This window comes from Acromyrmex echinatior, chromosome 15, assembly GCF_024713525.1.
Source record: "Acromyrmex echinatior isolate Ae372 chromosome 15, ASM2471352v2, whole genome shotgun sequence".
Classification (NCBI taxonomy): domain Eukaryota; kingdom Metazoa; phylum Arthropoda; class Insecta; order Hymenoptera; family Formicidae; genus Acromyrmex; species Acromyrmex echinatior.
Window position 1 is genome coordinate 8269428 of NC_141866.1, and position 21890 is coordinate 8291317.

The 21890-nt window shown below is 36.0% G+C and overlaps 1 protein-coding gene across 11 annotated transcripts in view; it reads right to left on the minus strand.

Moving 5' to 3' along the window:
• Liprin-gamma (liprin protein kazrin) overlaps window positions 1–21890 on the minus strand; it is a 158425-nt gene that overhangs the window by 6734 nt on the left and 129801 nt on the right. For 8 of the 11 annotated variants that reach the window (XM_087414186.1, XM_011055433.2, XM_011055432.2 and 5 more), the window contains 11 exons: window positions 21306–21677; window positions 19897–20273; window positions 11815–12021; window positions 10597–10975; window positions 8669–8758; window positions 7248–7464; window positions 5700–5967; window positions 4924–5271; window positions 4633–4756; window positions 4132–4276; window positions 830–1022 (listed from right to left, as the gene is read on the minus strand). In XM_087414186.1, the coding sequence (XP_087270312.1) occupies window positions 830–1022; window positions 4132–4276; window positions 4633–4756; window positions 4924–5271; window positions 5700–5967; window positions 7248–7464; window positions 8669–8758; window positions 10597–10975; window positions 11815–12021; window positions 19897–20273; window positions 21306–21677 (2720 nt within the window). The remainder of the gene's footprint in view (window positions 1–829; window positions 1023–4131; window positions 4277–4632; window positions 4757–4923; window positions 5272–5699; window positions 5968–7247; window positions 7465–8668; window positions 8759–10596; window positions 10976–11814; window positions 12022–19896; window positions 20274–21305; window positions 21678–21890) is intronic. The other 3 variants (XM_087414188.1, XM_087414187.1, XM_087414185.1) reach the window with 2 other exon arrangements.

Sequence of the window (21890 nt, forward strand, 5' to 3'; positions counted from 1 at the left end):
CAATAAACGGCGTTTGCATTTCAAATGAAATAATGAATTAATCCTGATGAGTTTTTGGATTTTTCAATGAGTTTGTCTGTGCTGTATAATCGATTGCCGGTATGACCTATATTAATTTACCTAATTAACTGTCGAGAAAGCAATACCGCAGAAAATAATAATGGATATTTCTTAATGGATTATTAATATATTATTGGCATGAGATAGCTAAATAAATATTAAATAATTTTGCAACGCAAATTAGATTACATTTTACAGTACCCATTCCCAATTCTTCTCATAAAGATTGGATGAAAGGAAGAAGAAGTTTTATTCATTTATGTAATTCTAATGAGATAAATATTAAAAATATCACATCATTTCTCTAAATATCAAATTTTCTACAATGCAATGATCATGGTAAAAACAAGCATAGGCTTTAAGCAACTCGCCAAGAGATAAGTCTCTAAGAGACATATCTCGCACTATCCTTATCTCTTTCCAAGCCAAATAAAAACAATTAAATTATCACGATTAATTACGATTAAGTCCAATCGCATCATATAATCTAATATATAATATAATAGTTACAATGTAACAATTTATGTATTTTTATGAAAGAAAAAGCAAACATAGATATGCAAGCTCGATTTATCGAGCTTTGAAATTTGAGCATACCTAAAAGGCAACATTTGAAAATGATTTACCTCGGTAACGATTAGGCCAAATTAATGATATTCCTCGTTCGAAAGAGTTAAAGGAAGTGCAGAGGCGAGGCGGGGAGCGGCATCGAGTTCCTGGCGCGCTTGTATGCGAACCAGATCCTCGCTGAATCTAAACGGTACGTTACCCTGAGGCTGGATCTGCGTCTGTCGACGGTGCCGGTGTGATTCGCCGTCATGTGAAGGGCAGACAACGAACTCTGATGATGCTGGAGATGCAGCGCCCTGCTTCCACGACCAAGACTACCCCCCGCGCTCGTGGTGCTCATCGGACGGCCACTCCCGCCGATGCTGTTCCTCGGGACCACCTCCAGCTGACTTCTACGCACACACGCACACCATCCTTTTCATGCACGCCTTCTTGCGTACACCTTGGCGTCCTTGATCGCCTAATATGCACATACCTCGGACACACACACACGTGTGACACGTATTACAGCGAACCCTCTAAATATATATCTCTTTTCGCAAAATTTTTATTTAATTTTTATGAAAAATCTTTGTCAAATTTCAGAAAGTACATTTAATAATCAATTGTAATTAACTCATACTTTTTTTTATTGTTTATTTATTGTTCTGTGAATATTTTTGATTCTAATGATTGCGTTGATAAATATTAACAGTGGCTCGCTGTAGGTGTCTGATGATAGAACGAGATCTATCTTATAATGAATATCTAGTTACAACATAAATATACATACACAAGCATTTTGTGCACCACCGATATAGAGTAATGTATAATGTTTACTGGACTGTCAATACACCAAGGATGGTCACCTAGAGTAGAACCAACCGAAACGCATTTCCAGTCACGCTAATCAGTCAACGAGAGTAAACATCGAACAATCAAAGATATATATATATATATGTAAATATTAAAGTTGGCAAAATTAGAAAAAGATAAAAGGAATCATAATGCAAATGTGGTGTGATTCCTGGCCAGAAAAACATTCAAAAGTCACGTCTATAAGACGGCAAGGGGACGGGGGGAAAAGACAAAAAGATTCTTATATACATTCTTAATAAGAAAAGAGTATAATCAATAATATGATTTATTTAATAATCAGAAATATGCTAAGAGTCTTGCTTAAGGGTTGTTTAAATAATAAAAGGTGCTTTCTCCTTTCGGAAAGTCTTTCGGGGGGGTGTAGAAGGTAGTGCTAGGCGAGGTGTCTGACCAAGGATTACACCACGATCACTAAGATTAACATGTGCTGTACATAGCGCAGTGCAGTGCAGGCAGCAGCTGTGGGCTACGGCTCAGCTATGAGAAACATTACCGGTGGATCCGCGATGGACTGCAGACCCAGCGAATCGCGCGCTGCAATTCTCTGCCGAGTACTCCGACGAAGTACTCTAGCACGTTCCACTGGGTAATCGCGTATGTTTGTATATGTACATTTTATATATATGTCGATTGTAACTGTATATTGTATTTACGTGTGTGTATGCCCGATATATCCAGGTATGGCATGTGTATTAAGACTACGAGTACTTTTTTTGCGAGCGCGTTCGATAACGATCAATCGCGATTGAAGATCGTCGAGCGAGCACGCTTTTGCTCTATCTAAAGCTCAATATTAAGGGAGTTCACATTTCAATTTAATTTCGATTAGATGGTGCTTTACTTGATAAAGGCAATTCATTGAGAGGCCATTAGTAATTTTTAGCGCTGCTTGATGTCCACTTAACGTCAATGAGAACTTTTACAGGTGCTGTAAAAGTTGAAATGAGTCTGGTCAAGTTAAATTCGCGATTAATTATCCGCGTGTTTCAGGGAAGTATCATAAAATTCAAATAAAAATCGCGCGCGCGTGTACTCCCTTCATATCGCCTTCATTTCCGAGATCGGTTTCCGGAATATTTACAGCTTCCTCTCAAAATTCCTTAGTAATACGTTTAAATTATGTTCTGTCGGTTACGAAAGCTTTTTGCGGAAGTTCACGGATATGTCTCTTACACAATATAACTAACTTTACTCGTAGAAATTCTGGAAAAGTAACTGCCTATTGATTAACGGCGACTATACAGTAACAATTTTTTCTCTCTTTTTTTCCCGAGCTAATGCTATTTTACGATGCGAAACGCGAGTATCGATCGCACGTGATAAATAAGCGACGAACACGCAGCTTCGCCAAACGAGGTTTGCCGAAATTTTCCGGCAATTTCCCGTTTCCGCGCGAAAGTTTCTCGAAAACACTTCTTCTGCCAAGAGAAAGTGAAAAAGCACTCCCGGTTACTTGTCCACGCGCGACATATTCCTGTAAATAAATAATTGACTGATGCTCTTTGATGCTCCAGCGAAAATTTCTACTGCCTCGGTCAAGATTGAGATCGCGATCTATGATGCACGTCCAACGATTTTAACTTTGACTATTGCACGTGGTTTGGGCGCGGAGTGACGTGTCGTTCGTTGCTTTACAACTTGCACCTGCTGCTTCGAGAATACGCCGACTTCGGTCGACATGTGGCACGAATCGATCGGGGGAAGGAATGAAACGAACCGGCACGATTTCATCCTTCATTATGTTACATTCCTGCCTTGAAAAGGAATCTCCTAAAAACGTTTTTATGCGACGAACATAAAAAAAACTCAATTTCGTTTTATTTTCTTTCGAGATCGTCAAAGCGATTGGTCGAAGAATTGAGCGTCTTCTTATTCTTTTTCTGATCAATGCTTGACAAAAGTGGCAATAAATGACATTCTAATATGGAAAAAATGTTTTGCTAAAGTATCTAAACATTTTACTAGATTCAAAAAGTTAGTTAAATAGTTAGATTTCAAAAGATCTAAATAAATTTTATTGGATTATCGAAAGAATTATATAAAACACTCAAGCTGCTAAAATGTTGCAATTTTTTGCAGCATTACTTATCATGCTGAATCTGTCACATAACTATGTTGTTAATCCAATAAAATTATTTTTAGATCCGTATTTATCTGAACGTTCAGATCTTTCTCAGTAAAATTGTTCTTTCTGTAAAGAAATGAATTTTTCATACCAAAAAGTTTGACAATAAGTGATACTCTAATATTGGCTTAACAAGTCCCTTTGATTTCGTAAAGTAGTTACCCTACACTATGACGATATCTTTTGCTACTTTATAAGCTTAAAAGGAATGTTCGTTTTACTGCATGACTCGACAAGAGGTATGTGTTTAGAGTGTCTTCTGTGACGTACAAAGCGTGGAGAAAGCAAGTTTAATGCAAGTTTGAGTGACTTCGAGGATCTCAAAATTGATGATCGAATTCCCGAGGTGCTATAAGGAGATTCCTTCGAGACGAGGAATGTTCGAACGCGGTTTCGCAGGTGCCAATTAATGTTCCGGAGACGTCGTCCTGTCTCGATGACGATGAGAACAACGACGACGTCATGCCGATTAGTGAGCGTTGTCCAGTGTCGCCTCTGGATGACAGTAGACTGAATACCTTGCTGGTAGAACGAGTGCTTCTAATTCGGCGGTGAGATGTCGTCTAATCATGTGCTTCGCCGGGGGTATACCCAAGGCGGTGGCCATAGTATCACCAGTGAATGACGGTTCCAATACAACTAGAGCACCGTGCACGCCGGAATCTGTGGAAGAGTTTTTGTGCTTGTTATAGATAGATGATACCGACAGTTCGTGTGAATGTTACAGAGTTTAAAGGTGAAAGGTCGTCAGTTTTTTTTTAGTTTCTATATTCTGTGTATTTTTATTTCGAAAAGAGAGACGTACTATGCTGCAATCACGATATTTGTTAAAAAAACTTGATAAAAACAAAAGGAATATGTATATAAAGAAAATATTTTTACATTTCGATAGCAAATATATATATTACAATTTTGTTATCTGTAATCAATTATTATATATAATATATGACAACAGATTATAGTTTGCAAAATTTTTTATTTTAAAGATACATAATTGATTTCGCCGAAATACAATTCACCTTTCAAATTCTCGGCATATTCCGTGAGATCGATATTCCTCGCCCACCGAATGAACCTTTGATTCGTCCAGACCAAAGGATCTGTGTCGACCTGTTCACATTGATGTCTCCTGACAGCGAGAGCCTAGTACAAAAGCATGACGTCATCTCTTTGATGGTATTATTCAATCGCAATTATACATCGCTCAATTAATCATAAAGAACTGATTAATCATCCTTTATTTTTACAAGTTTCTGATGAAATCAGCAATATCTTATAACATTGTAATATTTCGACAAAAATTCACTTACCTGTCGATCGTAGTTTAGCATTCGCAGCAAATGAATACCATGAACAATGCTAGCCTGGTGAAACTTCCTCGTGACTCCGAGCAGTTTCTCAAGCTCCTTCTTGCTCAGCTGGTCCAGCATACGTGCGTCCACCATATTAGTAGCGAAACTCTCTGAATACTGGGCCAAGCCGAGATCTGGCAACCATTCGGAGCTCACCCAAGTATGACCTAACTGAGCGATACATGGATATCGTACGTGACTTGGGTGTCGATGTTCCTCGATGGCTAAACGCAGCTTTTTTCGATGAAGCGGATGAGTTACGCCTAAACCGGCCTCCAGTTCGGCATCATTTAGTTCAAGTAGAACCTAAAATTAGTATTGCATTAATAAAAATTTAACTCATCGACAAGTATTTTAATCAGAAACAATTCTGTAAATTGTTACCAAAATATAAAAATTAAAAAGAAGATTTCGCATATAGTTATAAAGCTAATTAACAGTACATCATTCGATACATATATCGATGATTTCTTCAGACTATTGTCCGGATATTAAAAATTATGATTTTACAGCATTAAGAGTTGTATTTATATTTCGACAATTAATTGCAAAACTAATATTTTAATAATTTGAAGAATAATCTGAAACAAATATGGCATTATCTAATTAGTTTCTGGATTAAAAAATCAATCATAATTAAATCAAATATAATAATAAAAAAAATTCTACAATCATATCAATAGGTTAAACTAGCTTAAAGTTCGCTAATGAAAGCAAGGTGATAAATGCTTTACCTTGCCCGATTTGACATTCTCAGCACATCGTGGACCATACTGTGGCATCCCGAGAGCCACCTCTAACCAGGCTAAAACGGTCGGGGCTCGCCATCGCTCCATGGGCACAGAGGCTGCTTCTCGCAGTAAACGAAGTTTCTCGGCGTAACCCTCCTCGGTGAGCGGTGACCACGATCGATATGGATCAAAGCCATCTGAACCCTCGTTACCACCGCTACCACCGCTGGAACTGTTTGCCGTCTTCCGATGTCGCGAACGAGCGAATACTCTGCCAAAAGGGAGAACACCGATCCATTCGCATTGATGCATGATATTTGACCGCAGAAACACATTTTTATCTTTTTTTATTTGTCTCATTATTGATAATATAATTAAAATATTGATATTAAACTTATATGGAAAGAATGATTTTGCTAAAATATGTAAAACTTTAGCTAAATACAGATGGTCTGAAAATAATTTTTGTAATAATTATTTTAATGATCTAATAAAATTATTGTCAGATCTGTATATCTATCTAAATCTTTTAGATCGGACTACAGCAAAATCATTCTTTTCATAAAATGAGAAATTAGATTTTTCAATTAGATAAACCTAAATCTGTGTATTGTCTCATATTCGATGTGATAATGGAGGAGAGATTACAAGATCTCTATGCAATATTCTACAGCTAAACAGCTATTCGATACCAACTATTATTTAGGGTAAAAACACGTCATGGATATAAGTCTCTCATCGGCATCGGCTGTAATATTCAAGTGAATATGATAGAAAAATCGATACGCTTTTTTTATATAAAAAAGGGTCATCTTACTTAGGAAGACTATTACTTTACATGATAGTCTCTTTTACAAGTTCATTTCTACACGGCGCGAAGATTCGCATCGCTTCTACTCGGTAACCATTGTCGTAAAGTTGCAATTTCCCTTCTATCGTGTTATGAACTCATTTCGCTCGTTTGTACATTGTTACAATGTAAGACTTGCGTGGTAATCACATACTTTGCTGAAGTAATACTAAGAGTCATCACAAAGAACAAAAATGTCGACGAAGGGGGGAGTACATCGGTGTTACACTTACGTGCAAGCTCGTGAGATTGTAAAATCAATGCGAACAAGCCGTGCACTTTATAAAACCATTCAACAGCGTGTGAATGAATTGCATAAACCGTACGATTCATGGAGTGGTTCTTGTCTTTCCAATGCTTTTTATTTATGTCAAAGCTATATTATTTGTGACCACCCGTATTATATTATATTATATATATATATTACGCATAAATTATTTGCCGCGACAAAATTCATATTTATGTATAAAATGTATCATTCATTGCCCTGATGGTAATTGCCAATAAATGTTTGTCCAAGGAGCTAAATAATCGATACTTCACTCAATTAATGTGTGATTGATATCACCGGGGACAATATGCAGAGGAGAACAAAAATAATTGCATAAGAAATAATTATCTCTTCGAAACTGAATTTATTTGCGAACAATTTGCGATTCGTATTACGCAATAAAACGTTGAACGTAACGGAAGCTCCTTACCTTGAAATGGATCCCCATGTGCCGCCGCGAGTGGCGGACGATCGCGAATGAGCGGCAGGTGCAACGACAGGTGGTGGCTGCTTGTTCCTCCTCGGTTCGGATTCCAGCGGGCTGGATAGCTGCTCGACCGATCGCGATAGAGAAGAATTGTCCATAGACCTTGAAAATGCGTTCAGCGGCGACAGTGTGGGGCTGCAGTCCTTCGGTGTAGTCGCAGCTGTAAATAGAAGAACATGCATGTCATGGTGTACCGTCGATTTCCGTAACGCTCTCGAGCAACTCGATACGAGAATAGGAAGAGCGATAGAAATAATTCGAAATGTAATGAAATATGAGATTGCGCAAAGGATGTAAGCCCGACGTGTTAAATGGAAAACCGTCGATAAACAATGAGTTATTCAATGATTGCATGTCACGCAAATATTACTCAGGCACGAAACAATATTTTTGTCATGTTAAAACAAACGTATGATAAAGAAAGAACGTGAATGATAATTTGTTAATAATTGGACACGGCAGAATGTCACGGCAAGTCAAATCAGGCCATCGACAAGTTATTAATTATTCATTCACGTTTCTTCGGAGAGAGATGCCGCTATTTTTTTTTATACTGCACATGAAAATCGAGTTTCACGTGTGATTTTTTTCGTCAAGCGTTATATCCTGTTCCATAACACAGCGAATGATAATCGATGCAAGTCACATAAAGAACACACAGCGCGTCGTGCAGCGATTCTGCTCGCGTGCAAAAAGTCCTTTTCGTGGGCATAGCTCGTTCTTGTCATCTCCATCAGGTTTACGGTATGTACATGCGCATGCATTCAGGCTATAGCAGCAGGCAGGACTTGTATCGAAGACATCCTTGGGGGTCTCGGCATCAGTTAGGCTTTCGCGCACCGAGAAAAACGATGATTTATTCGGTGAGTGCTCTCGATCCCTTTCGGACCACCATATTAAGACGCATGTTCACACATACACACACACACACACACACACACGCACGCACGCACACACCAAGAAATAAATGACTACAGAGTGACCAGAATACGATAGCGACCGTGTTGTTCGTTTTTTCAGATTATCGTGACTTTAAAGAGCTTTAGAGATTCGCAAAGAAGAAACATCAATGGATTCTCGGCTATTTCACAAATATTTCAAGGCGACTCGTAATGATCTATTAGTTAAAAAATTATTATGATTGCAATCCTATGTATTTCGACGCGTTCGCGATCGGCCACTGGTCTAGCCACCCTTCGCTGATGAAAGAAAATCGATATTGGTCAGAGGAAAAGAGAAAAAGTCGCATACATTGAGAAGCAGCAGAGGCGCTTCGGATTACGATAGGACAAGGGTGGCGGGAGAGAGCGCTGAGTGATAAGGGAAGTGACGACGATCAGTGATTTATGTTCTTGGACACTTACATTGGTATATGTGGGGTGGTGCTACGGAGGATACCACGGAGATGCTGTCCATGTCGAGACCGCTGCCCTCGACCGTAATTGTCGGCGTGCCTGCGCGGAAATATATATAAAGGATATCAATTTTACAGTAAAGGGAGGAAGTGCGGGTAAAGGTATCGGTGGGCCCGTCACATTGTGCTGGAGCTGTCAAGAACGAGCTTCCCTCGAGGTCGCCGCTATTGACTTGTGTTCTTTATGTCGCGGCGCCTTTATGACGACGACAAAGATAATGCCCACTGTTCGCCATCGAAAGTGGAACACGGAGAGGCAAACACGTCGCGATGTTAGAAAGTGGCAAAGTAACTTGACGCTTGACTTTTTGCGTGGCGTAATGGACGCGGCCATTAGCAAAAATTTCTAATAGAGAAAGTTTTAATTGATAACTTTAACGCTCGAGATAATGTTTGACTGGCTAATTGACTTTTAATCGCTATTATTATCGTAGTTGTGTGACAAATTCGAAAGGGACTTATTGTTGGTTTACGTAAGATTATTGTGTGATTCATAAATTAATTCCTCATTAACTATACCGTGCCTGATTTAATCAATAATATTCATAAATCAATTAATCATAAATATATATGTAAATATGTTGTAATTACATTATCAAAATCCTTTCGTTAAAAGCAGTTTCTCTCGTTAAGAACGTTAAAAGGCAGGACGGTAATATCCCGGGTAAATGTTTAACTTGTTAATGTAACTTAGTAAGAGTTTATATAATCCTGAGATTCGAACGTTTCTGCGCATTCCAAAGTGCATCTTTCGCGCTGAAAATCATGCACGCGCATCAAATCCCAAACCGTCTGCGGTGATCGCGAATGTTTGCTGGAAACCCAATCGATCAAACCGTTTTGATGCAACGGCACGGCGATTAGCTGAATAATACATGAAGAAAGCGTGTGTTCGATTAGACCTCTACCACCTACGTTCGATTAACATTCGCGACTGACGGATGCCGGTTTAACTATTTTTCAAACTGGTACTTAGCCGGATGTGCACTGGCAATCCCTTCTGACTAGACGATTAATCTTGGGGCTCGTTGCAACTAAACGTCGGAGTCATTATCTCCTGAGCGGGTGTCACTCCGATTGTGATTAATAGTAACTTCAGATAAACCAACGCTCCTCAAAAATGTTCCTTCGTCGTAATATTGTTAATGACGAATTCTGCTATAGAATCAGTGTTAAGCCAGAAACACATTAGAAAACGTAAGGTAGTAAGACGTAAAACACAATAAGTGAATCGACCAATCAGAATAGAGGACTATTTTACGTTCTCTACTGTGATTGGATGATTCCTTTACTGCTTAAATACTCTTATGGCTTAACATTTTCTTATGTGTTTCTAACTTTACTGTTTGTCATGATATTTTTATAGCGAAACAAGCGTCATATTCATTAATTAGAATTGAGAAAATTGTATAAATTCATAAATGCATAAATGTTTTAGTTCATGGATATAAGACGAAATCTATATTTAAGATTAAAAATACAATAAGTTGAGTTTATGATATTGACTGTTATACATTGACACCACATTAATTTTCATTTTAATTCAGCAATCAAATTCAGTTTACACGTTATACAATTTGATATACTTAAAAAGACTATATAGAAATGTGTAAAGAGACGCTTGTGAAAAGATTAGCTAAAGCAACCTTATATCATCGCAAAAGAGAAAGAGGATTTGGCACGAAGCAAAATCCTCTTTACGAGATACATTTTCTTTCTACCTTTCTTCATTTTTTGCACTTTCCTGTACAATTCTTTTCTTCTCTCTTCTCCCCATTATCAGAGGATATTTTATACCTCACAGTATAATTTCATGGATATTGCGCTCGGTGTAACTAAAAAAAGAACAGGTCTAATCGCTACCAAAGTGATTCTCACCATCCGTCGTAGAATCCGAGAGATTTCCGCCAACGCTGGTTGCACCACCACTCTCGCGATCGCTGGACCCGCGGACGCCGCTGTCTGCGCTGCAGCTGCCACGATCGCCGGCCTGGCCGCCGGAAGATCCTCCTACACCCGGTCCGCCACCCACGTTACCCACGGACATGCCGAGCTCGGTGCCCAAGGGTGGCTGGGAATTCACATGAGGAATAATGCCGCAGCTACCGCCACCGCCACCGCCGCCGCCGCTGCTGCTGCCGGCTCCAGGCGTCGCAGCACCGTTCACGCTGCCTCGTGGAAACGATACTAGGGACTCCTGATCGCTCAAACAAATCCCGCCACCGCCACCGCCGCGTTCTGTCAGCTGACGTTGCAGCTGCAACGATACAGAGGCATACTTTGAGACGTTGGCCGTTATAACGGTCTGCGTCAACTGAGCAAAAGAAATCTGGAAATATCGCTGAGCAAAGAAAATTGCTATAGAAATATCATATTTTGACTATAGATATCAATATTCAAAAGAGTCCAAAAGAATTACCTGAATTATTATCTTGAAATATAGGTATAATTCTTCTATTGAAATATATAGGTATAATTGGTACCAAAAAGAATTGTTAGAATTGTTAAAAATATTTTTTAAATTGTTATAAAATAATTATTTATTTTGTGTCTTTGATCTTGATTAATTATCTAATTATATATTGAAGTCAATTCTTTATATACATTATGTTTTTAAAAAAACAATTCATAATTCATGCAAAAATATATAAGAAGTATACACAGGAAAGACAGTTTTGTTGAAGTATCTAAAAATTTAGCTATAAATCTGAAAATAATTTTGTTTGGACCAAAACAATGATGTAAAAAGTTTAAAGTGGCTGTTAGAATGTTAAAACTTTTTACAGCATTTTTTGTGTGTAAAAATTGTACATTTACTATGTTAGTTAAAACGTTTCAATTTAGGATTTTATAAAAATATTCTTTTATAATAAAAATTGCTATTCTTTTTATATGCCATTTTTCTATTAACGCAGCGATATCTTTTAAGTCGCGAAAAATTAATTTTTTTTTTTATAATTTTTAATTCGTAATCATATATATGAAGCGATTCGATTTTGCTGAATTTCTTGGAAATTACTGAAACAAACGACTCCGTCGATTTTAAACTCGTTTAGATACAGAATAACACGTATATGTTCGACACAAGAAACTCACCTCTTTTATGGTCGCATGTGCGTGCGAAAGGGCTGCTTCTTTGTCGGCCAAACTAGCCGCGAGGCTGAGACTTCGATCGGCCTCGTCTCTCGCTGCCCTTAGAAGACTCCAACGTTCCCTCTCCCTTTCCCGTTCGCGTTCCTCCGAAGGCATGCCGGCTCCTTGCTGCTGAAGACGTCCCAGGGTCGCCTCGTTCTCCCGCATCCGCTGCAATCAACGGTCAAAAGGACCATGTCCGGGCAGTAACTCCGCCCCCAAAACCTTCACCATCTACCGTAGTAGCATGCACGTGATTTGAAAATTGCGAGGAGCACAGCGATCAAGCAAATTGTTTTTCTCTTCTTTTTACTAAGAATTCGACTTACGCTTTGTGAAAATTGGAAGAGAGATGAATTGAATTTATAGAGACGAAAGTCTCTACAGTTAAAACATAGATCATAACACGTTGCAGAAATTATGTACTGAAAGAAATGTTCTGATTAAATCAATAAAAGAATTTAATAAGAATGGTATTTTGATAAAGACAAACAGAATTTTCGATTACGATAATGTTCTTGTTATCTGTTGCTGTCAGGCTATCTGTTGTTTTAATTAGAATATATTTTTCAGTGTACATTTCATTTGATTACTATGAGTTACGCGTTGGAAGCAAAGTACATGAATGACGCAACAGACTTGTGATTAAAGTGGCGAAACACAATTTAATACTTTAATATACATCTCTCGTGAGAGAAATTTTTGTGGTATAAAAAACAAAAAATAAATGTGCTGGAAAAAATTTATTCCCGTTGCAGAGATAATAATTGTTTCAAATGTTTCGATATTATGTAATAATATCAATCAACCTTGTAAAATTAACATTGCAAAATTCGTTTGCGGAATATGAAATGAGTTAATAATTAATTGGAATCTGACAGAGAAAGAGAGATTACGCGCGGAAGCACGAAGTAATGATCGATATTTGACGATATTCGAAATAACTTTAACCGCACCGGTAAGCGATGATTTTGTCAAACAGTTAACGAACTAATAATGGCGGTGAGAGCAAATAGCCGCTGGGAATTAAATCGAAGGACATTTGATTGATATTTATGAAAATGTTAAATGATGCTCGCGAAAACTGTTTCGCGCAGTCCGAATTATCTTGAGAATATCGCCTGGATACAGGTCTTAGAAAACAGGCGAGAGGGCATTCGAGATACGACTTGAATTTTGAAATGCGTGACACGGACTTGATTGATATTCTCTATCAAAAATTTCATGTCATGTTAGAAGCATAATTAATACTTAGTGAATGCAACATATCGTATAATTGAATAAACATATAAAATAATTATTAATTTTCAATGATAAAATCAATACTTATTATAAAATCATCTTGAACAGAGTAATATTAATTTTCTGTTGTTGACATCATATTTTGAGGTAAAACTATAAATAATGCCATTCTTTTACTTAAAAAGTGACGTAATTAAAAAAATGTAATTTTTTTAATTATTATCATGCATAAGTTGGTAAAGTTTACTCTATCAATCATCAAAACTAACTTAATTTCACCATATATCTGTCTGCCAAATAGCATTTATGTCGTTTTTAAGATTTTCAAAGAGATCATAATTTTATAAGCAAAAAGAAGAAATCTTTCATAGAGAACATTTAGAGTTAAGACAATTTGGTAATCGAATTTTAAAAGAGAAATTGTTTTATTTAGTCATTTTAGCTGATCAAGATAAACTGTTATACTTTTACGTTGAAACTTTTTCAATTTTTTTGCTTAACAAGATTTTGAAATATGACACATTCAATATAATTAAAGTTCAGTAAAGAACGCTCAGGTAACTGCTTAGTTTCAACAAGACATTTTTGCGAAGGGATAACTCAATGCCCGCGAAGGGCGCGATTATATTTTAACACGCTAACAGACATGACGTTTACCATCGACTATTAGCCACTCCGTCGACGATATCGGCTACAGCAAAGTTAATCCACTTATCTCTACCTCGAGCTCAAGTAACTCTGTCGTACGTATAACAGGTGTTGCAGCAAGGTTTATCGGCTAAACTTTGTGGCAATACGGTTACTACAGACGTTGCGAATCATCCGAGCGTTCATTGTTGACACGTCGTGGTTACATTCTCAAAAATTATTGCTCCAAATAAACACAAAATTCTTCGTTATATAATTGCGACGTTAAAATGACTCATCACACGTGAAAGACACTCCAAAAATCCAATTGTAATGCTCTACTCTCCTACATTATGTGTATATTATATTAAAAAAATATTGGTTAAATAGAGATTAGCTCCACAAAGTGTATCGCTAATTAATAATTTTAAGAGATAAAACGAGCACTTCATAAGCTCTGTAGGAATTAAGAGGAATTTGAGGCAATAATTTTTTTATTACTAAGCTTTGTATACGTTCATTATGTACCTCTATTATAACTTTAGCAGGATCGCTGCGTTCATAAACATTCATAAAGCATTCGAGTAAATTAAATTCCTTGGAAGCGGACTACTGTATATAAATGTACGGATAATGTCTACAATTTCCCGTGGCAGCGAGATGCAAGAGAAAAACCTAAGCAGTTTGGAAGCTTCGGCAAAGGGGAAAGCAGGGACGGACGGGGAAGGAGGTAATTCCATCAACGTTTCATAAGCGCATTGCCGGGCTATGACGTTGGATGATAAGCAGAGAAGGGCCGGGAACACATCAAGGCTCGCAAAATCGAACAAAGGCGGGCAGACTGAAAGAGATAGTACATGAACACGTAAATGGGCACAAACATGTCTATCAGCCTTATAGAAATCGAATACTGCAATTGAATACTAGCCAATTTATTACTGAAAGACAGTTATTAATTACTTATTTAAAGTATTAAAAGTACTGAACAACAGTGCTTTCAATATTTAAAACAGGTAATTAATTACTTCAGTATTGGCTGGTATAAAATTTCTGTAAGGGCTTCTAAATTGAATGATAGATATCGAGACATTATAAAACTTGAGGAAAATAAAAACAATCCCTTTATTTGAAAATATAAATTAATCGTTATAGAAAGAATTTGGAACACAAACATTTAAAATTAAAAATAGTAGAATTGAATTAAAAAAATTTGTCTCGAATTTCGTGAACACCAGAAATCAGTAAATTATCAGTCGAAGATATTATTATATATCTTAGCGTTTTCTTCTACTCATTTATGTGTACAGTCGCAATCTCGTGAAGAAGAGAAAATTGAAGATAATACAAGATAGAAAATCATAAGACCGTGTACTGAACGTAGTAATATGTTCGCACTTGCCAAGAGATGAAATGGATTATGCAGAAGGAGAAAGAGACGGACAACTGTAGAAAGAAGGAAGAAAGATAAAAGTGAAGAAAAATTGATGACGCGCTTTATGGAGTAGGGAAAACCGCTGTAAAATGCGTGTATTCTTTCGGAATGATAAAGGCAACACAAGAAAAAATCTTACGGCGATGCATGTACTACTGCTGTCGGTGACACTTAGTTTGATATTTTTATCAGAAACTTTCCTCAGAGAAACGATATCATTTTTCAAATAAATGAGTAGCGAAATTTTAACTTTCGAGAGATCTAAATCAAATAGGAGTGCAACAAACGGAAGATCATTTCTTACTCTTGATAAAACAAAAGCGATTTGTAGCGATTATATTTCTTAGAAATTTATGCGACTCGTAGAAAAGCAATGAAAAAATTTAAATATATGTTACAGCAAGTATTACCAAAAATAGAAAAATTTCATAAATTGTCTATACATATATTAATATAGTTGAGTATTTGTATAAAATTTGAACAAAATTTTCTTATTCGTTTATAATTTATTGAATTTTTTCGTTTGCTTTGATTCTTAAAATGTAAAATCGCGTTTTGTAGTACGATGAGAAAATAAGATTACAAATTAAACCAAATTTATATTAATAAAATTCTAATAAATATTCATGTGAAAGTTTACTTAGACCCACTTACGTTAAAATATTTTATTTTTTTAACTAAAACTTTATTTATTTAAAACTGCAGCTAAATATCGCATTGTATGAGTCATTAAATGCCAAATAATTCGTTAGTTTGTTTTTTACTGTTGGTGTTTCAGGGCGTATTTATACAATAAAATTTTTTATTGATTGATGTTGGGGTTTTTTTGTTGATTTTTTGGCTGATACTGTTAGCTAAAATTCCACAGACAAAATATTTTTAATAAGAAGATTTTATCCGGATACGTCTTCAATTTGCAAAAATATGTAAGGCATATGTTAACATAATAAAATTTAGTTAAACGTTTTATGTAAATTTTTATGTATAGCAATTAGATTCATTCTTCTTATGCATTAATTTTCTTTGTAATATGTCGCGCTCTCTTTTGCTTAATGCAAGCTGTTAGATTTCCATTCCGGTGCGTTTAAAAATTCTATCTTCTTGATATTCACGCAAAGGGGCACTAAGCGTACGTTATAAAAGCGCGGAATCTTATTAATTAATTGCACGTTCTTTTGTCCGTGATACCATGAATTGCGTAATAATATTTTTATTAAAATACCAACATCATGACTAACAGCACGATGCTTTTGATCTTCGCCCAGCAATTTCGTTTGTCCGGAACATTACTATTAATTATTCTTAGTGCTCTTTACATGCCAATAACGTTATCTTGACATAAAAAAAACAAAGTTGCTATCATAAATTTACAACTGCGCTAATCTCTGCTAATAATAGTTCGTTTCCTATATTTATTTTGCGATATATAATTCAACATTTTTCCGACATCTAAACATTCTAATTATTATTTATAAGGAAAAATTATTAAAAAAAAAACACTTTTATTTCACTAATTTTATTTCTAGAAAATTTAGACTCATGTGTTCCATTCCACTGCATGTCGAAATCATTTTCAGTCTTTCTAAAGCAATCTTAAACCGTACTGGTATAGTAATATCACAAATTAAATTGCCAAATAATTTAATAATATTGATGTTAATAAATTAATCTTAAAAAACTGTAAATAATTTATTATGAAAAATATCTCAGTTCATTCAAGCCTTGGATTTTCTTACATTCCATAACGGGTATCTTTATTAATTCGTACATTAAATATTAAGATCCAATCGATAAGACCTTTTCGTTATTTGTTGTTTTCTTAATTTATCTCTCAACTTTGTATTTTAATTTTCGCATTTTATTTTTCGCAACTAATTTTGTTACAAACAAAGTGAGATTTGACCCGCATGTTTCCTGAATAATCTCGCGTCTGTGCACGAACCGTTTCACGTAGGCCTTCTGAGGCACAAGCATACCAATCTCAGGCCTTTCGTGAATCGAGACTGAATCAGGTCTTTGTTCCAAAGTTGATAACAATCGGTAGCGACAAAAGCTTGCCACATTCCCTCGCTTTGTCTCGGCACATCGTTACATATTGGCTTAAGACCAAAACGGCCCCATTATACCGAGAGGCAATCGCGATGCGCTCTCGAAGTTGGTCCTTAAGCCTTCTCTAGGTAATGACTTCACCCACTTTCATTGTATCTTATCTCGAGAGAAATTAGCTCGAGGCTAGATCAAGTCGATATGTGATACGAGCATCAGCATCAAATTGCATAAAATATACATCTCTACCATAATAGTATACTACGAGTTGCTAATAAGTTTAACAATGGCGCCTTTTTTCAGTGATAAAGTTGAAAGATCACACGTCCAATGCATCTGGCTGTGTACATTGTTCCCGGATGCCGATGTTCATTTAACGCAGTTGAAATAACTGCGGCTATAACGGTCTCGACAAAATGAGAAATTCCGGCAAGTTTAATGAAAGTATTTAACAGGCAAAATTGCTGTCGTGTACCGGCATGATGTCGCTTGCAGCCGCGAGCGCAACATGCGCTTTGGAAAATTGAAGCATGGTTGAACGATCGTCAAAAGTGCTTTTAAATTGTTGATAACTTTTACTCTTATACGACAAATACTGATATACGACAAATCTCTTTTACTTTTCTTATAATGTTTTTTAATATTTAATATCATAACGTTTAATATTCTTTCTTTTAACGTTTGACATCACGGGCGTCTTCATACAACATTTTTTACGTGCTGTTATGGATTAATAAAGTTTCAAGAACGAGCCAATTACTGATTAACTGCCCGCAGCGGTACCGATTGCGTATATAAAAGTTTTTTAACTACGTCCATACAATGGCGGCTCTGGGAATCGTTGTTGCACGAACGATGGACCCTCCCGGGCTTTTTTCCTCTCCCGATATTTCCTCGTCGCTTCATAAAGACGCATTAGAGGCGAAATTAAAACCCGCCGTGAAGCGGTTTCGTTAGTCGCTCGTTTTGCGTTGTTCTCAATTTTCATTAACCGGCCACTTTAGTGAGCAGAAAATTTTGTTAGCTTTTATAGTTAAACCGCTCGCTTGTTGGATCGACAAATTGTATCAATTTTATCGAACAACACACAGTTACGATAACAAGATCAAGTACTTCTTCTTTCTCAGAGATTTCGAATCTCAGCAGAACCTTCTTTTAACAATATGCAATGTCAGTTCGATTTAATTTGAATTTTAATTTGGCTGTCCTTTGTTGAGAGATTTAAAAGTCCAAAGTTAGACATTGTTAATGGATACTGTCACACGAAAACGAAGTTGAATAGACGCGCCGACACAAAATAATTTCATAAGCTAGATATTTATAAATCCTACGCTCTCGTCGCGGAGTCGCTTTTTTATGCCAACGGTAGTTAATATCTTGTTCTAGAAAAAGGTGAGGATTGCTTCCTCTCGAACGTTATATTTCAAGCACTGCCGTAGTCATAAACCTTATAAAAGTGAATCGTTCTAAAAAGTGAATGACCCAGCAATTCAACTATATAACTCTTGTTTCGTTCATCGCCCGTCCTACATATTGGCTTGACCATTAGTAAATATATTGCGGATTTTTTTTCTCGTAGAATATTTTTATATTGGTAATAAAAAGAAGATATATATATATATATAGAATATATATATATATATATATATATATATATATATATATATATATATATATATAGAAGGAATTATAACGGCTTGATGGCAATTTCGAAAATTGAACGTTCATAAATATCGAGTACAGCGGAACATTTCTCCGGTTTCAGCCATCACCTTTCTTAATTCATCGCCGTAGCTCCTATCGAAAATCGATCGTTCTATATGAGACATGCAAATTACGATCGGAGCCGGCATAGAGACTATTTACTTCACGACTATTTATTGCTCCTGTACGAGGAATGTAAAAATGTTGCGATTAAATTTCCCACATGCGACTCCTTCGATAAATTATGTGATGTCTAACGAATGTGAAATGTGAAAGCTCGAGAGCAAAAGTCCTCCATCGTTATGAATTGTGGAAATATTATTTTCACATTTTATGATGCCGATTATTATAAACGATAAGAAACCTATCTTAGAGTATTCTCGTCAAAGCTTGAAAGAATCGCGGAAATCTTTCCAATATCTTCAATTCCAATAATTTTATCGAAATCTTTTCATATAAATCTGATCGTAACTGTCGCACACAAAAGAGATATTTTTCTCTCTTTGAGAATAGATGTTCCTTTATATCAATAGAATTTTTCAAACTAATATATCTTCACAGAATCTAAAGACATACTTTAAAGTTGGCATTTAAATCTTTTATCAGAATGAAACGATTGCTTGACCATCTTCCTCGCAATAAGATGTCACTTATTCACCGTACTTTTCATTATTTTATAATATTTTTTGGGAAAAACAATTTTATTAACCCTTTCGTTAATGCATGGAGGGGTAGTTATATTGAATTTTAAATAATAATAACCTTTACATTTATATGCAAATTTCGTTTTTTAAGACGCTTCAAAAATTCTTCTTCGAACAACAAAGAATAGTTTTTCTTCACAAACTTTATCTTGTTTTCACTCTACATTTTTAAGAAACCTTGTAAAATACAATAATGAAAGGATAAAAAATTATGCATTGACAGAAGGGTAAAAAAAATATCTAAGAATATTTCAGAGAAAGTCATGAAAGTTTTATCATTCGCTGACTCACCTGTTCGTAATTTCGGATAAAATCGCGGAGTTCACGCTCTTTGTCCTCGAGGGTGCCGTAGAGCGCCTTCATCTGATTGAGAAGATCGAATTTCTCCGCTTTGAGACGCTTCCGATCAGCCTTCAAGGCCTGGAGTGCTTCCTTCGCATGCTGCAATTCCATTTCTAGAGCGACAAACCGCGCCTCTTCCTCCATTGCAGCATCCTCGGCGCCGACTTCGCCGCGCGCTGCACCGCTCAGCAACAATCTCCTCAACCTCGCGACCTCAGCTACCAACCGTTCGTTCTCCAATCGCAATCTTCTGGCACTGGCCAGCTCCGCGTGTCCACCGCCATGAATATTGGATAATCTAGACGCCACCACCGGGTCGCCGATTCCTGCATCAGAAAAAAAAATCATTTAAAAATAGAATTAATTCATATACATATTTTATGATCAATATACAAAAAAGTGGTTTTGTTGAACTAAAAATAAGTATCTAAAAACTAGATTTAGAAAATAATTTTGTTGTAACTATAAAAATAATTATGTAGGATATTCAATTTGGATGCTAAAATGCCAAAACAGCATTGCTCATCATGATTGAGTTTCATACATAACTATTTTATCAGTCCAACAAAATTATTTTCAGAGAGAGAGAGAGAGAGAGAGAGAGAGAGAGAGAGAGAGAGAGAGAGAAAGAGAGAGAGAGACCTGTATAGTATATTTAGATTTACCTAAGTTATTATTGATATCTTAGCAAAATCGTTCTTTCCATATATGAATTTAATCTGGACGAAATTAGATTCTGTTATATAAAAGTAATAAAATATGAAATAATAAAAAATAATAAAGTATTAGGTGTTGGAATTAATTCGTAGCGTTTTTAATGAAAGAATGTTATTTATTTCACATGAGCATTAAAAAATACATTAATGAAAGTACTTCCCATCACTTGTAAAACGCTACGAATTAATTCCAACACCTAATATAATAAATTATACAAAATACAAAATATAATATAAATAAAATATAATAAAATATGAATGTATAATAAAATATAAATTTACATGTATAAAATTCAAATAAATATAAATTTAAAGAAATACGAGAAGATTTCGCATATTCGCAATTAAGCGAAGAAATAAAATAAAATATGAAAATAATTTTGTATTATTTTTTTAACATAAATTATTGTGCGACACTTATATTAATTTTCAAAATCACAATTCACAATGTGGCTTACATTTTTTATAATGATATAGATACATCTATTGGAATGATATAGCACTCTAAGATTCATCGCATTTTCTCAGTACAAAGAATAATAACTATTGAGACGTATTTTTGTTCAAAAGGCAAGATTGGATAAAGAAAAATAAATCGATTGATCGTCCATTGTTAATTAAATGCCGAGTTTATTAACGTACCGAGGGAATTAGCTGGGGATGATGGTCTGCTGCCTGGTGCTGGTCCAGGAGGTTCATTGTCCTCATCGCCTCGCACATCACCATCCACTAGATCCTTATCAACGTCCTTTTGATCATGGTCGTTCATCTCCTTGTTGGATCGCAAGGAGTCGCGGTTAGCCGATATCCGGAGCCGTTCCACGCTGGAACGATCGCTGCCACCACGGTGCAGGAAGCTGCTTCGGTTCGTTGATCCTCGATCCGGGCTGGCGCTACCCGATCGAGAATCCACACTACCTCCGGATCCACCCAGCCGTGTCTTCTCCAAAGCGGGGGCGTATGGTCGGCGAGCTTTCTCGCTCGGACTTCGGCAGGGCGAGCCATTTCTTCGTTCTAATGATGAAAATAGGACAATTTTTCAAACTTTTTTGAATAAATTAGAAAGAAAGAGAGAACGCTTTAAAATGTCAAGAAAAACTCAAATATGTATAGATAAATAAATAAATAAATAAATATATATATATATATACATATATATATTTATTGAAGTAAATATTTGATGTTTTTCACGATAGAAAAGAATTTTTTTTTTTAATTTGTATGTAT